General features: G+C 40.3%; 1 protein-coding gene across 2 annotated transcripts; it reads right to left on the reverse strand.

Annotated features, from left to right (window-relative positions):
* Positions 1–4,274: 4,274 nt before the first annotated feature.
* Positions 4,275–13,081, reverse strand: LOC117449478 (translocating chain-associated membrane protein 1-like 1). Of its 2 annotated transcripts, none has more exons than XM_034087185.2 (11): positions 12,719–13,081; positions 11,550–11,610; positions 11,291–11,409; positions 10,454–10,570; positions 10,314–10,372; positions 9,869–9,944; positions 9,130–9,200; positions 8,565–8,669; positions 8,322–8,465; positions 8,039–8,199; positions 4,275–7,873 (listed from the first exon to the last, which is right to left on the reverse strand). In XM_034087185.2, the coding sequence occupies exons 1-11, from the start codon at positions 12,836–12,838 to the stop codon at positions 7,800–7,802; spliced, it is 1,107 nt and encodes a 368-aa protein (XP_033943076.1). In that variant the 5' UTR covers positions 12,839–13,081; the 3' UTR covers positions 4,275–7,799. The 2 variants fall into 2 exon arrangements, with proteins under 2 accessions (XP_033943076.1, XP_033943075.1); XM_034087184.2 differs by having other exon boundaries at positions 4,276–7,873; positions 9,860–9,944; positions 12,719–13,080.
* Positions 13,082–13,103: the final 22 nt, after the last annotated feature.

Here is a 13,103-nt window from a genome sequence, read left to right on the forward strand (position 1 = left end):
CTTATTGTCCATTATTTGGAAAATTCCATAGTGTGGCCTGAGGCTAAAAGAAAAGAGGAAATGGCAGAAAATGAAATGTAATGTGAAGAAACACAGGCACGCACTCACAAATCCTACAGTCACCTAACCAGCACTCACTTTACAATTGTACTTGACCGTAATGCTTAAAGATACAATAAAGCACTCTTACTGCCTAATATCAATCTGTTATGGTTGTTAATAGTGTGGCCAGAAGATGATCTGGTTTTATTTACCAGCATGCAATTTATTGTTGAGACAGAATTTAGGGGACTGCAGAGAGAGTTGTGGGAAGGTGAGAGGAAGAGGGAAGCTTCTTAAAATTCCAAACAGGTAGGCACAAGGCTTCAGGAGGGTAGTGAAACAGCACACATACACATGCACGCACACACATGCACACAGATTTGAGACATGAGGAGAGAAAGGAGGCTACCCATATGCAAAAAATGGATGTAGGATAGAGCTGAGAGGATCCGTTGATAAAATAATTTCAGAGAATTAAACAAAGATCATTAATCGAAATAAAAACATACTGCAATATTCCCAAATATTCCCTAGTGCCAGCTTTGTCTTAAAAATAACTAGATAAGTGAATAATTGAAACATTTGTTAGTTGCATCCCTATCTGTGTGTACCGTATATGTGAATGTACACACTATGAATAATGACAGGTGGATACATGTACACTCGAATGCTTCCATATGATATATTTTCTTAATACTAGTTCCCACCATCAGCAGCACATTTTGGGTCTGAAGCTGGGGTGAGGAAGAGGTGACCTTGAACATACACACTTCCATGTTGGGGCATTAGCATTTGCATGGATATGTAATGTATACAATTTTACCCAAAAGGGAAGATATTTAGACGGATTGAGGAAAAAGGAGGAAAGCTAAAACTGGAGCTGTGGGAAACAATTAGTTTTTCGAATCCACCATATGCTTCTTCCTTATTTAGCTACCTACTGCCTCCATTTCTGTTTGTGAAACCTACCTCACCATCATCCAATGCAAAATCAATACAACATGATTGAACAGATAAAGCAAAAAACGGGAGCAGTTGTAGAATCACTGAGTGGAAAGCCTGAAGGGATGATAAAGTTGCTGTTTGGGAAAACAAAACCCTCAAAAAGGTGGCGGAGGAAATGAGTGAGAAGAGGGAGAAGATGGAGCCTGGCACTGTGTGTTTACCGTCACTGTGGAAGGGTGCACAGACTGAGTGTTACCAAGAGAGTTGAGGCAACGGAGGAACAGATGAGACTGTATAAACACACGTGACCCTGCTGTCAGATGTCCCACTTACAGGCTGGGCCATGTGTGTGTGCATGCACATGCGTGTAGGTGTGTAAAGAGGCTGTTCCAGATGCACAGCTTGTTGGTGCACAGCCACATGAAAACACAAACCCAGAAACATTCCACAGTGTCTAGAGGACAAACATAAGTCATATTCTCTAGCATTTTTGTTGATTTCTGTGTTGCTCAATGTGAACGCCTGAGGCTAAAGTGACACGTGCCGACTCCATGGCGGAGGTCTTCACTAGCTCACACTGCAACATGTTGCACAGTGTCTTGTTTTGGTTAGGGCAAACCTTGCTTGTTGAAAAACGTATCGTCACAATGTAGGGCATTTTATTAATTTCAAAATGATTGAGTGAGCACAGAGCTGTAATCAATCCCGTTTAGAAAAGCACACTGGAACACATTTGGAAGCTTGAAAAAGGTCTTAAGCACAACATCCCGATCTGGTGTGCACTCAGTTCAACATGTGATCTCATGATTTCCCCCAGCAGCTCTGCAGGATCTGTTATTTTAGAAAGACATGTGTTGGCCTTTGATGTCTTCAATATGTTTCTACGTCTGGACACCTATAAGGAAGATAATGGACTTCTCTGGCAGGAGACATTACAAAGAGTGGAGTCAATGTAAACTTCATCTGCATGTCTTCACGAAAATTGGCCTTGCTAAAAACTACTTAATGAATTAGTGTAGGGGTCAAGTTGAGAGCTAACAAACCAGCCAGAAACTAGCTTAGCCAATCAGAATGGCATCTTTACATTTTCTTACTTTGCTCCTCAATGGTATTTTATTCTAAGGATTGCACGCCATTTCAACATGGAAGGGTTAATGAGAGTCTTTGGTCAAGTTCACCCAAGTTGTGAGTAAATGCCAGAAAGGTCACTTATCCCAACAGTTGCATTGGCATGAATTGTGTGAGTGGCTTTAACACTTTGAGGTCAAACCAATTTTATTTCACTTCACCCTCAGTTTTTATTGTCATCTCTTATTGTCATTCTGCTTTTCATCTTCCCTTCAATGTCCAATCTATAAGTATTTCACTACGTTTTAATAGGAATTTGTTCTAAACTGATGTTGTTCCCCATCACACAGACATAATCATAAACACACTAAGTGATAGAAAGCTTAGATAGAGAGAATATTGAGTGGTGAAGGGGAAACGCCATTAAATGAGTCGTGATGCAGGATGAAAATATACCTAATATTATCAAATTATAGATGTTCCTTTATCTCTTGTTCCTCCCATCCAATCCTTTTATCTCTCCCATTTCTTTCCCTGTTGTCCCTTTTTTAACCTTTCCCCTTTATATCAGACGTCTGTTCAAACCTGCCTTTGCTGCCTCTGACGGACACTGGTCTCCTTTTCACAACACTCACACGCACACTTCCCTCCATTACTCTGCTTCGTTCTACTGTAAATTAAAGCTCCACATTGCTCTCCGTCTGGCTCTTTTCCTCTCACGTCCTTTACCATTTTGTCTTCACGCCCTCCGTCTGCTTTTCATTCCCATGTCTGTGATCCCTCCAGATGTTTCCACCCTCAGTCCTTCATTGGTCCACACCTGCTCTATTGCTCACCTCGCACACTCCCCTCTCGTCTGTTCGCTCACAAAAAGACGTAAGGTCACTAACGTCTTAGAAATCTCCACCGAGCATTATGGGTCCCTGCAAGTAAACCTGGCTGGGAGAGCAGCTGCTGCTCAATTTGCTCATCTGAGACAATGAATGACAATAACACTGAGGGACAGCAATACGTCCAAGAGATTACACGGACACAAATGTACTAACACAAAGGCACACGCACACACATGATCCAGTCCTGCTAATTGTTGGCTATTAGTCTGCAAGTCTGGGATTGCATGTCTTATTAAATACAGAATTTCAAATGAGCTTCGTTAAATAAGAAAGTACTCTCCTTTTAATGAAGCTAATTTATATGGAAATTGCACATAATACTGACGATTCAGCGAGAGATTTATCCTCATTGGATGAAGGGGAGGAATTAAGAGTTAAAAGAAATAAAGTGTTGAATTATGATTTTTTCCCCCCCTCGCTTTAGCAGGTCCCTGCTGTTGGACTCTTTCTGCAAGTTTGCTTTCGAAGCACACTAGAGGGTTCAGGTCATGTATGTTTGGGTTGAAGTACAGCCATCAGAGTGTGTGTGTGTGTGTGTGTGTGTGTGTGTGATGGAGAGCGTGTGTGTGAACCCCTGTCCTTGTGCTGACCCTGCAGAGCCTCAGTCTGCCTCTCTGGCTCCCACTGATCCATCATGCTGTCTGATTGCCCAGGGAAAACCCATTACTCTGAAACCACACAACACATTAGCAGTGAGCTGCAGGTGTCTCTCCTCGTGTTGTGCTCATACCTCACCATCCATGGACGCCGTTGTCATGTTTACAGTGCCCTTCTAGTCAAATTGCACAGTGGAGTTGAGGCATAGGTATCTCCCATCTGAAATTCACTCCCATATTAGGAAAAACACATAATGCAAAACATCAGTAGCTTCATTCTGTAGGTTGACTGCATACTTAAATTTGTTTAAGAGTGTTGAGCTTCATACCAAATGATAAGACATAATGTCTGTCTTTCTTACTCTGACTAGTGATTTATTAATGCAGGTCCGTATGCAGCTATGCCCCTGCAAACCTGCGGCAGACTGCTTCGGTCCCTCAGGCAAAAAGCTCAGCATTGCCCCCTGGTGGTAAGTAGCAAAGAAGTAGGATTTGGCTAATATTTTCTTACGTCCCCTTAAATTAAATTTTTTTAAATCTAGTTTGTCTCTCAAATAAATAATTAGGTGAAATACGAGAAAATGTGTAATGCACAAGTGAGAGGAAAGCCTAAAAAAAACACGATATATGATGCACATCTCTGCTTTGTAAATGACCGTATGAAGTGGATAATTATCTACAGTGTTCATTGTGTACTTAACATTTTTTTTCTCGCATGCAATTTTTTAATACAAGGAATTTTCATGGACACAGTTCAAGTGCTCAACATGTAGGCAGCACTTCGTAGTTAACAAATATGTTCAACAGTTTTGTGTAATGAATAAAAGATTTATTCAAACATGAAATAAAAAAAATAGTGACAGAGAAAAACATGATCAGAACTCCCGAGAAGTTGCATAAATATATACCATCAGAGCAGTTCAGGGACAACATATTTGAAAAGGAAATATATCGCAACATCAATAATCAAGCAGGAAATTAAAATAAAGCTGCATAATTAATCAATAAAACACAATAAATTGGTGTCTCTGCTGTGCAGGCCTTTTTTTCTTAAGTGGTCAAATGCATTAAAGATTGTTGCCACCTAGAGGTCGTAGTGTTAAATCGTTGCAGCCTTTTAACATTTTTACAAAATGCACAATTAGAAATAGAGCAACTGTAATTTGTAATTCATTGATAATAAATGCAGAAACAGCCAAAGTGTTATGGTGCTCTGACGTAATGCATATTATGCAAAAAAGTGCATTCCTGTGAGATTATACAGGCATGGGGGCATGAACTGCAGAGCGGCTCCTGTTTCAGAGCCTACATGTCTGCTGATTGTTGTCCAGTGTGACATCTGTTGCGCAAGACACATTTACAGATGTTTTCACTCTGCAAAATGTCCATCCTGCATCCGGGCCTGTTATCACAAGCATTGAAAAATACCTGTAACAAACTGGAACGAACAAACTGACCATTTGCTCCGCTGATGATATATTTAAACTGTGTGTGGTGTACTTCACGATCATAATACATGTGAAATCTGCAGAGTACACCTGTAGCATATCGTTAACTGAGCACTGTTATACAATTGAGTTCACTTTGCTCTAATAAGGCCATGAAGTTAAATAAACCTGTAGGCTAAATAAATGTTTACAGTCATACCACAACGTATATCCACGCCAACAGTTCAGCAAGCTTCATTCTTATATAAAAAACAATTCATATCAATATGGATGCAAAACAAATATTCACACGTGTGTACTGAACAACAGTGAATTTCAACAGTTTCCCCTCTATAAAAATAGCTTAAAAATCTGACATATTTTAGTACAGTGTAGGGTTTAGTCAGTTTTTTATCTTTTACATCTGAGACAGTTTAATAACAGGCTGGTACATAAGTCCTCTGCTACGCCTTTCCTCCTATGACACCGCCGTACCAAGACAAAGGGCTTTAAAGACTGTCAAAGTCCCGGTAACGATCGATAAAGCGCGCAAAAATGGATCGCATCTTAATCGCATCCCTGCTCTGGACTAAGACTCCGACTGTCCGCAGACAGGTAGCAGTCTTTGCTGCACAGAGCTTCACACGCACAGTGGTTTAGCAGTAGAGCAGGACTTCAGGTCCAACAGTACAATACGTGAGCTCAATAGCAATGTCAGGATCATTGAAAAGGTGAAGCCGGACGGACAGAACATGCCACATTTGGCAAACGGTAAACACAGAATCTCTCTCACACAGGAAAAGGGTATCTGAGGGGCAGACACATTAAACACATAAGCATTTAGTAACCCATAACCAATAGGACATACATCAATCCACAATAGAGCTGCACAATATATTGATTCTTTTTCATAGCAATTCAGACTTTCTCGCAAAAGACTGCAAGGGAATTTATGAGTGAGTTAAAAGAGTACCAGTAGAAATTACACAATAAAAATGGATTTTTTATTTGTTCCTTTTGCGTTTCTATTGATATAATGTTCTTTCATATTGTTAATTTAAATAATTTAAAATACATTTGTTACAGTATACCTTAGTATCTGTTTATTCATTGTTAGTATTGTGACCGCGATATTCAACGTCATCGCATATCACCTATTTTCCCTATACTGTGCAGCCCTAATCCACAACTCAGCGGTTCACACACAGAAGCGTGTTGGAGACAGACCAACAAAAGTGAACTTAAGGAAATGATTGAGAAATACAACACAAGGCAGGAGTCAATCAACGGATTGTTACATTTCATGCACTGCACACAGGCAATAATTATTTTACGAGACAAGCAATAAACCTGGTTGTCATCACCGCCATCATCATCATCATCATCATCATCATCATCATCATCATCATCATCATGATTCACTTTCACGCCCGGTTAAATCACATAGGCTACACAGTAGGCAAAACAATACTGTACACACATACACACGAGTAAGTGCACAGGCACACAAACACATCCCCTTACAAGCACACCTCCCAATGCACCATGGTATGTAACTTAAACTTAAGTGGTGGATAGCGTGTCCCCTGATACCCGAGAATAAAAAAAGCGAACAAAGAAGGCAAACAGAACGCAACACAAGGGGAACGAGTGATAAACCACTGACAGTATAAGGACACTTGAAGAAAGATTGTATTGTTTGGATTAACTAAACACAGTTGCTATGTACCGCCGTGTCTGCTGGTTATAGCTTGTCAAAGCATATTAAATAATAACTATTTGTCGTGTATGGCAAAAATAAATGACTAAGACCTCTTGCAGCAGTTGTTAAAAGGCCACTGAATGCTTGTGTGTGTGTGTGTGTTTGTGTGTGAGAGAGATGCAAACTCAACAGCACAGGTAGGAACTAGCCATAAAGTCTTTAGCCTTAAACTGTCATGCATTGACATTACCATATAAAGGACTGCCTCGGTTTCTTGCTCAAGTTTCCAATCATGCCATTATAAAGATTGAACTGTATGCATACAGTACAGCTTCCTGTTGGTAAGTCACCAAACCTGGAGGAGCCCCTGGAACAGGGAGAAGCTGATTACCAGGCTAGCGATAAAAGCAAACGAAAATACAGTACCTCCACCTCGTAACATGTTGGATTTCAAAGGCAGAAGCTGTCAAATAATGTCAGTAAATGATCAGAGTTAAGTACAAGCTTCAGTTTTGTGGCTGCAACTATGCAAAATACCTACATAGCACAAGTATTCTGCTGGAGCAACTTATTTAGCATATTTTCCTGACAACAGAATATCAGAGTGCTGTCTTACAGAGAAATGACGGATATATTTTGGGACTAGAGCTCGTGGCCTGTTTTTTCAGTTTAACTGAATAAGGCCCAAACTTGAAAATGTCACCCCGTACTGTAAATCCTTACATTATCACTTTGTTGACCTGAAGTTAAAATGTCTTTAAACTTCTTGAGTTACTTGACTTTAACTGATTCAATGTGAATTTAGTGGAGAGCGACTCAGCTTAAAAAGTACTACTTTTACACAAAAGGACACTTTGAAATCTTTCCTCTTAAAGCATCAAACCCAGCACTGCCCTGCCAATGTCCCATCTGCAGAAAGCCCACATTAATAATAAACGTTTCTAGCAGACAGTAACACTGAACTTTTCCAAACCCCAAAAGGACAGTTGTATGATAAGGTTTCTTAGTGCGCTTAAACATGTGTTTAGGAGAGAAGTAGACAAAATTAGAAGCTGTATAGAGACATTATTTCATATTGTCAGATCTCCCTCACTCAGTTTGTCTTTTTTCTCCAATTCTTCCAGCTCTATGAAGCTTTGGCTTTTCTTGCCCGTGGCGACGTTTTATCCTCAGACTTCAAAACTCCATTGGAAGCACCTCCTGACAAGACAAGGGACTAGAATCATTCCTGATGAAAGCCATTTCAGAAGTATATGTTCAACAATGAAAATATTAAATAAACAATCTGAAACGAGACAAAACACAGAGTATTGCATTTGATTTATTTGGTTGACTGAAAGGATGCTTAAGTTTGTGAATACTCACCCCTTGTAGGCTCCCTTTTTTGAGGCTTGCTCTTTGGGCTAACTGCCTTCTTCTTTGACGCCTGGTTCTGGCTGTGCTCCCTCCACTTTTTCAACTGGAAGTTGATGAATTTCCACATCATCCAAGCCTGTGTCAGGCAGATAGCAGCCAGACAAGTCATCCTGGTGGGAGGGTAAGATGCATTTTAAGAACTACAAAAGTTATTTCAATTGTGAACAGAAACTAAATGTTTTAGTTTGCTAGGTACGACATATTAAAACGTCTTCCTGTCATCTGCACTTGCCTTATGGTGAGCACATTGAAGTTGCCTTCTGCTAGAGAAAAGCCCTGGTTTTCTGTACGGGGCAGCCCAAAGCCAAACGTCAGAACTGAAAGAGTGAGGGTGAGGAGGCGGGCAATCACAAAGAGTAGCGCCCACAGGGTGAAACTGAGAAGAAAAAAGACAAGAGGTTGTTGAAATCAGTAAGGTGGAATTTGCTAATTTCGAATAATGACAGCTTGATTGTAAGATGAATGAAAGCAGTACCCCTTCTGCTTGTTCTCATCACTGAAGTAGAAGAGGCGGGAAGCGTGGAACAGGAGCTCCACCAGGTAGTGAGGGACCAGCAACACCAGGCCCAGTCTGTGGAGGCTAACACAGGGGAAGAGGAGAGAGGGATGAAGACACAGAATCAACAAAGAACTCAGCGCATGAAGACAACACTGAACATTATCAGATATAGATACTAAACTTTAAAAATACTCTTCTTACAGATACGGCTGAAAACACAGTGCGACACCACATGGTTTAATTTCCCATATAGAGTCAGCCTTGGCCTAGACCTGGCCTTACGTTTAAAGACTAGGTTCATGGTGTTGTGTGAAAACAATAAAGAAGTCTAATACTTCGCAACCCCCGAGTCTAACTTTTGAGAGGAAAAGAAAACTAACAATAACTTGTGTATTCTTTTTATACACTTTCCTGCAATAGCAACAATTAACAACGTTTTATCACACACTGGTTTCAAATAAGTATGCGAGATATAACTAGGATATGCTTCCTTATTTAATTCTCGGTGGAAGCCATGCGAATATTTAATCATTTCACTCACTTTAAGACGTAGGCACCAGTGATGTGGACAACGTAAAGGCAGATGTAATAGAGCTGGCGGGGGATGTCCTCCTGTGGAAATAAAACAAAGGAGACACAAGTTAGTAACAGCAGCATCAGTAACCTCAAAGAGCACAGCTTGGTTTAAAGGATCACAAAATATTGTATGTAATAGTTTTATTTAATGTTTAGCGATTGATCTTAAGGAACAATGATTTTCTTCAAACACTGCTACAATCAAAACACAAACAACGCTAATTAACACCCCTGTTTTTACACTATATGATACATCTTCTATGCAATTTATGCCTTAACATTTACTTGGCTCTAAAATGATGCCCATACACACATACAATCCCTAACAACAACAATGGAGTAGAAAAAGCTTCTTTGCCAGCTTCTGCATGCTTATTCAAACAAAAAAACATTTACAGCTTGAGTATAGGTTCTGCAACAAAAGTGTTGTTTTTTTAAAAGGTATTCCTGGCTCTTACAAACTGCACATCTGCAGAGTTGTCAGCTGATTCTTCATGGAGGCACATGCAAACGCCAGCAGGGATTAGCAGCGGTTAGAGGGGACAATAACTGACTGAGGTATAAACAACTGCAGAGCCATTACACAAAATGTCTTCACCAATTCATCTGTAAAAAGGCTACACCGCAAAAACAAGACTGCTGATGTACATACATAAGTTGCTTTCAAGTAAAACCTTTTCTTAAACAAGTCTTACCTTCCGTACTTTTTGAAAGTATAGTTCAGGAAGTGCATGGAGCCAATAGGCAATTTGGCAAATGTAGAAGAACTTGACCTGAAAACTAGACAGAGGACAGGTTGTTCAGAGGAGAGAGTCTGGGTGTTATTTCGTCTTGGACAGAAGTTCATATCATATTAATGAACAATAGATCATGCTGTGCATGGTGCAATGTTCTGTAACTTCTATTAAAACACAGCGAGAGGTGCAACAAATGGCATATCAAACAACATCTATGACTTTCAGAATGTGATATGAAAGTTAGAAGAAAAAACAGGAAATTGTTTCAATCCCATTACCATCTAATTCCAAACAAGTGAAACAATACAAGTGTATAATTTATTTAAAGATAAGGGCTCAAAATACTTCTAAATGGAAAAACGTCCTCAGTAGAACTTCTTTATAATTGGATAATGTGTCAGTTTGTACTTACACCATGTGAGTGTGTGGGTACCCCTCCCATAAGAATGTAGGATTTGTTGCAAAGTCCTCCTGGGGGAGAAGAGACAGGACATCAGATACAGCCTAATGCATGCTGGGACAGAGTGTTTCTTTGACTCCTGACCGCCGTACCGCTGTTAGGATGCTGCAGCCCCAGATGAAGGAGAACAGGTAGAACGCTGCCAACTGTCCAGACTCGTTGAACTTGCTGTGTTTGGTTTTTGACAAATGCAACCTCCTGTTCATTTTCTGAAAATGAACAACATATTACACAAGGTGAACGCATAGATTCATCACGTTGGGGACATTTGATTCTTCCTTTTCTATCTTTGAAGGGTGCGTCACTCTTTTAGTTAGTCATATCTCATTTCAAAACAAAGATATTGGTACCTTACATTCCACAATTGGAAAAAGGGTTTAAGCTTATATAACTGCCTGTTACTGAGTTACAGCTGTCGTGCTTCAAAATGAATATAATTAACATCAATGAAGAAGAGGAATATTTCAGCAAGCAAAAGCTTGACTTGTCTTTAGAAGAATTTCCTCTTTGTTGAAAGTCAGCCAAAGGTTTTTATTTTTGGAATCAAATAATAATGATAACCACTCGGAACTGACATCAAAGATAAAAGACATCATCTTTTCAGTTATTATTGTTTATTCCGCATGCAGCTAGAAGTATTGGATGTGATAACTTAAAAACATCTATACAAGCCTTAGTCATGGATCAGAACAGAGCAAACACACGAGCGTTATTTGATGTGTTTCAAATGAAGAACTAGACCAATACATCTGACAGTGTGCAGGCTGAGAACATAGCGGCAGAGTGATCCTTCGGCACAGTTTGTTTCCCTCATGGCATGTTAATACTCAAAGGTAAAAAGATCAAAATAATAGGTAGCTGTGTGCGAACAATAAAAAACAATGTGAGCCAATATTATGGCTGTGGAGTTTGGATATTGATGTACTCACGTCCAGAATATATTCTTGTATCAAGGCATGAAGGATGACTGCAATAAGCAAATAGAAAAACACAGTGGCCACATCTTTAGGGCCGTACTGATACAGGTTCACTGGATCACTTTTCTCATCTGAAACAAAAGAGAAACACAAAGTTAACGCCGAAACAAGCTGAGCATTTTTCCAGAATGTTTTTGCAGGAAAATGCAATTCAATTTCAGTGATCTTAAAAAAGCTGAAATGAGTACTAGTACTGTTAAATTGAGCTCACCAAGAACTTGTGTTACATTGTACTGGACTGTGATGAACATGATGGCGAACTTGGCTGTGACCTGTGACACAAAGAAAGAAACAGGATCAAATTAAAGAGTTTCTCTCTGATCACGAAAATGTTTCATACAAAGAAATCCAAGCCTTTGGTTAGTTAACTCACACTGAAATAAACATGGGAAATAACTCTTACCTGTTTGGGAACACTACTCTTAGGTGTGATAACTTTCTTCAACATGTGCACATAATCATCAATTCATGCACATACAGATTTAGATTAGTAAGGACTGTCGTGATAGTGCAACATCCTGAATTCAATGATAACCATAAATGGGATCTGGGAACATCCAGGGGTTCTAGCACAATTAGGTATTTTGTAAAGTCACTTTCATTGTTAAAATACCTCTAACCATCAGTAAATCAAATCAAGTTTTATTTATATAGCACATTTATAAACGATTTTTGGTCGAGCCAAAGTGCTGTACATATAATAAAAATAGCCTACAGTAGAGACACTTTACAGCAAATACAACAGCACAGATTGTTCAGAATATCAGTATGAGAAAAACGACACCCTCTGTCCTTAGACCCTCACATCGTACAAGGAAAAACTTCCAGAGAAAACCCACAGTTTAAGGGGGAAAATGGGAGAAACCTCAGGGAGAGCAACAGAGGAGGGATTCCTCTCCCAGTAATGGTAATGATAATGTATACCAAGCTTTATAACCCATCATTATCTTACAGATAAATATTGACCATGAGTAAATCTGATCAATTTAAACAATATTTCTTTGGGTGTGGAGTGTGGACAGGTCAGTGTATTGTTCCATTTAAAGTTAGCTATACTTTATCTATCCAATCTGTCCAAAATTGCTGGTAGTTAAATGTGTTGCATGTAGGGAGATATTTAGCCTGGCTATTGCCAAAGGCCATATACATGTATTGATTTCCATCGGAGGCAATGCATTAGCCTGGTAAAATGACCTGTTAGCTGTGCCAGTGGGCCTCCTCGCCATCTTCTTTGGCAATCAGTGAGACACATGAGAAGGGAAGGAGAGAGACACACTATCGCCCCCTTGCCCCTGTAGTGCTGCTGTCATGTCAGCTAACGATAGCAGCAGCCGCTAACATCACTCAGCTAACCACAGCTCCTGTCCAAGCACACAGTACCTCGAACATCAGCCCGAGGAGGATAATCATGGCCAAACACGACACCATGTCGGCGTGATTCTGGATCACAAACTCGTGGCTCAGCACCGGGGGACTCTTGTTCTTCTTGCGGAACCCCATGGCTCACCGATGCGGCTCTCCCTGCTCTGGCTCCGGGCTTCAGGCTGCGCTAGTTCCCCCTCCCGCTGCACTGCTGCTGTTGGCGGCCTCACCGGTCCCAACGGACGGCTGTTTGCTGGTCGCTGCAGTCCGGACACACAGTGAAACGCTGCTTTTAAAAACAGTCATGAAGATGCATCGCACCAAACTAAACACTACAGCACAACACCCACTTTCCCTCTGCCTGGTAAAATCAGATGACGGGTCCTCCCACTTCAGAACCCCA

This window comes from Pseudochaenichthys georgianus, chromosome 7, assembly GCF_902827115.2.
Source record: "Pseudochaenichthys georgianus chromosome 7, fPseGeo1.2, whole genome shotgun sequence".
NCBI classification, from domain to species: domain Eukaryota; kingdom Metazoa; phylum Chordata; class Actinopteri; order Perciformes; family Channichthyidae; genus Pseudochaenichthys; species Pseudochaenichthys georgianus.

Coding starts and splice junctions, on each gene's coding strand:
- LOC117449478 (XM_034087184.2), bottom strand. CDS start 12,838: ATGGGGTTCCGCAAGAAGAACAAGAGTCCCCCGGTGCTGAGCCACGAG. Junction 11,611..12,718: donor TCCTCGGGCTGATGTTCGAG/GTACTGTGTGCT, acceptor TTTGTGTCACAG/GTCACAGCCAAGTTCGCCAT. Junction 8,466..8,564: donor GATGAGAACAAGCAGAAGGG/GTACTGCTTTCA, acceptor TTTTCTTCTCAG/TTTCACCCTGTGGGCGCTAC.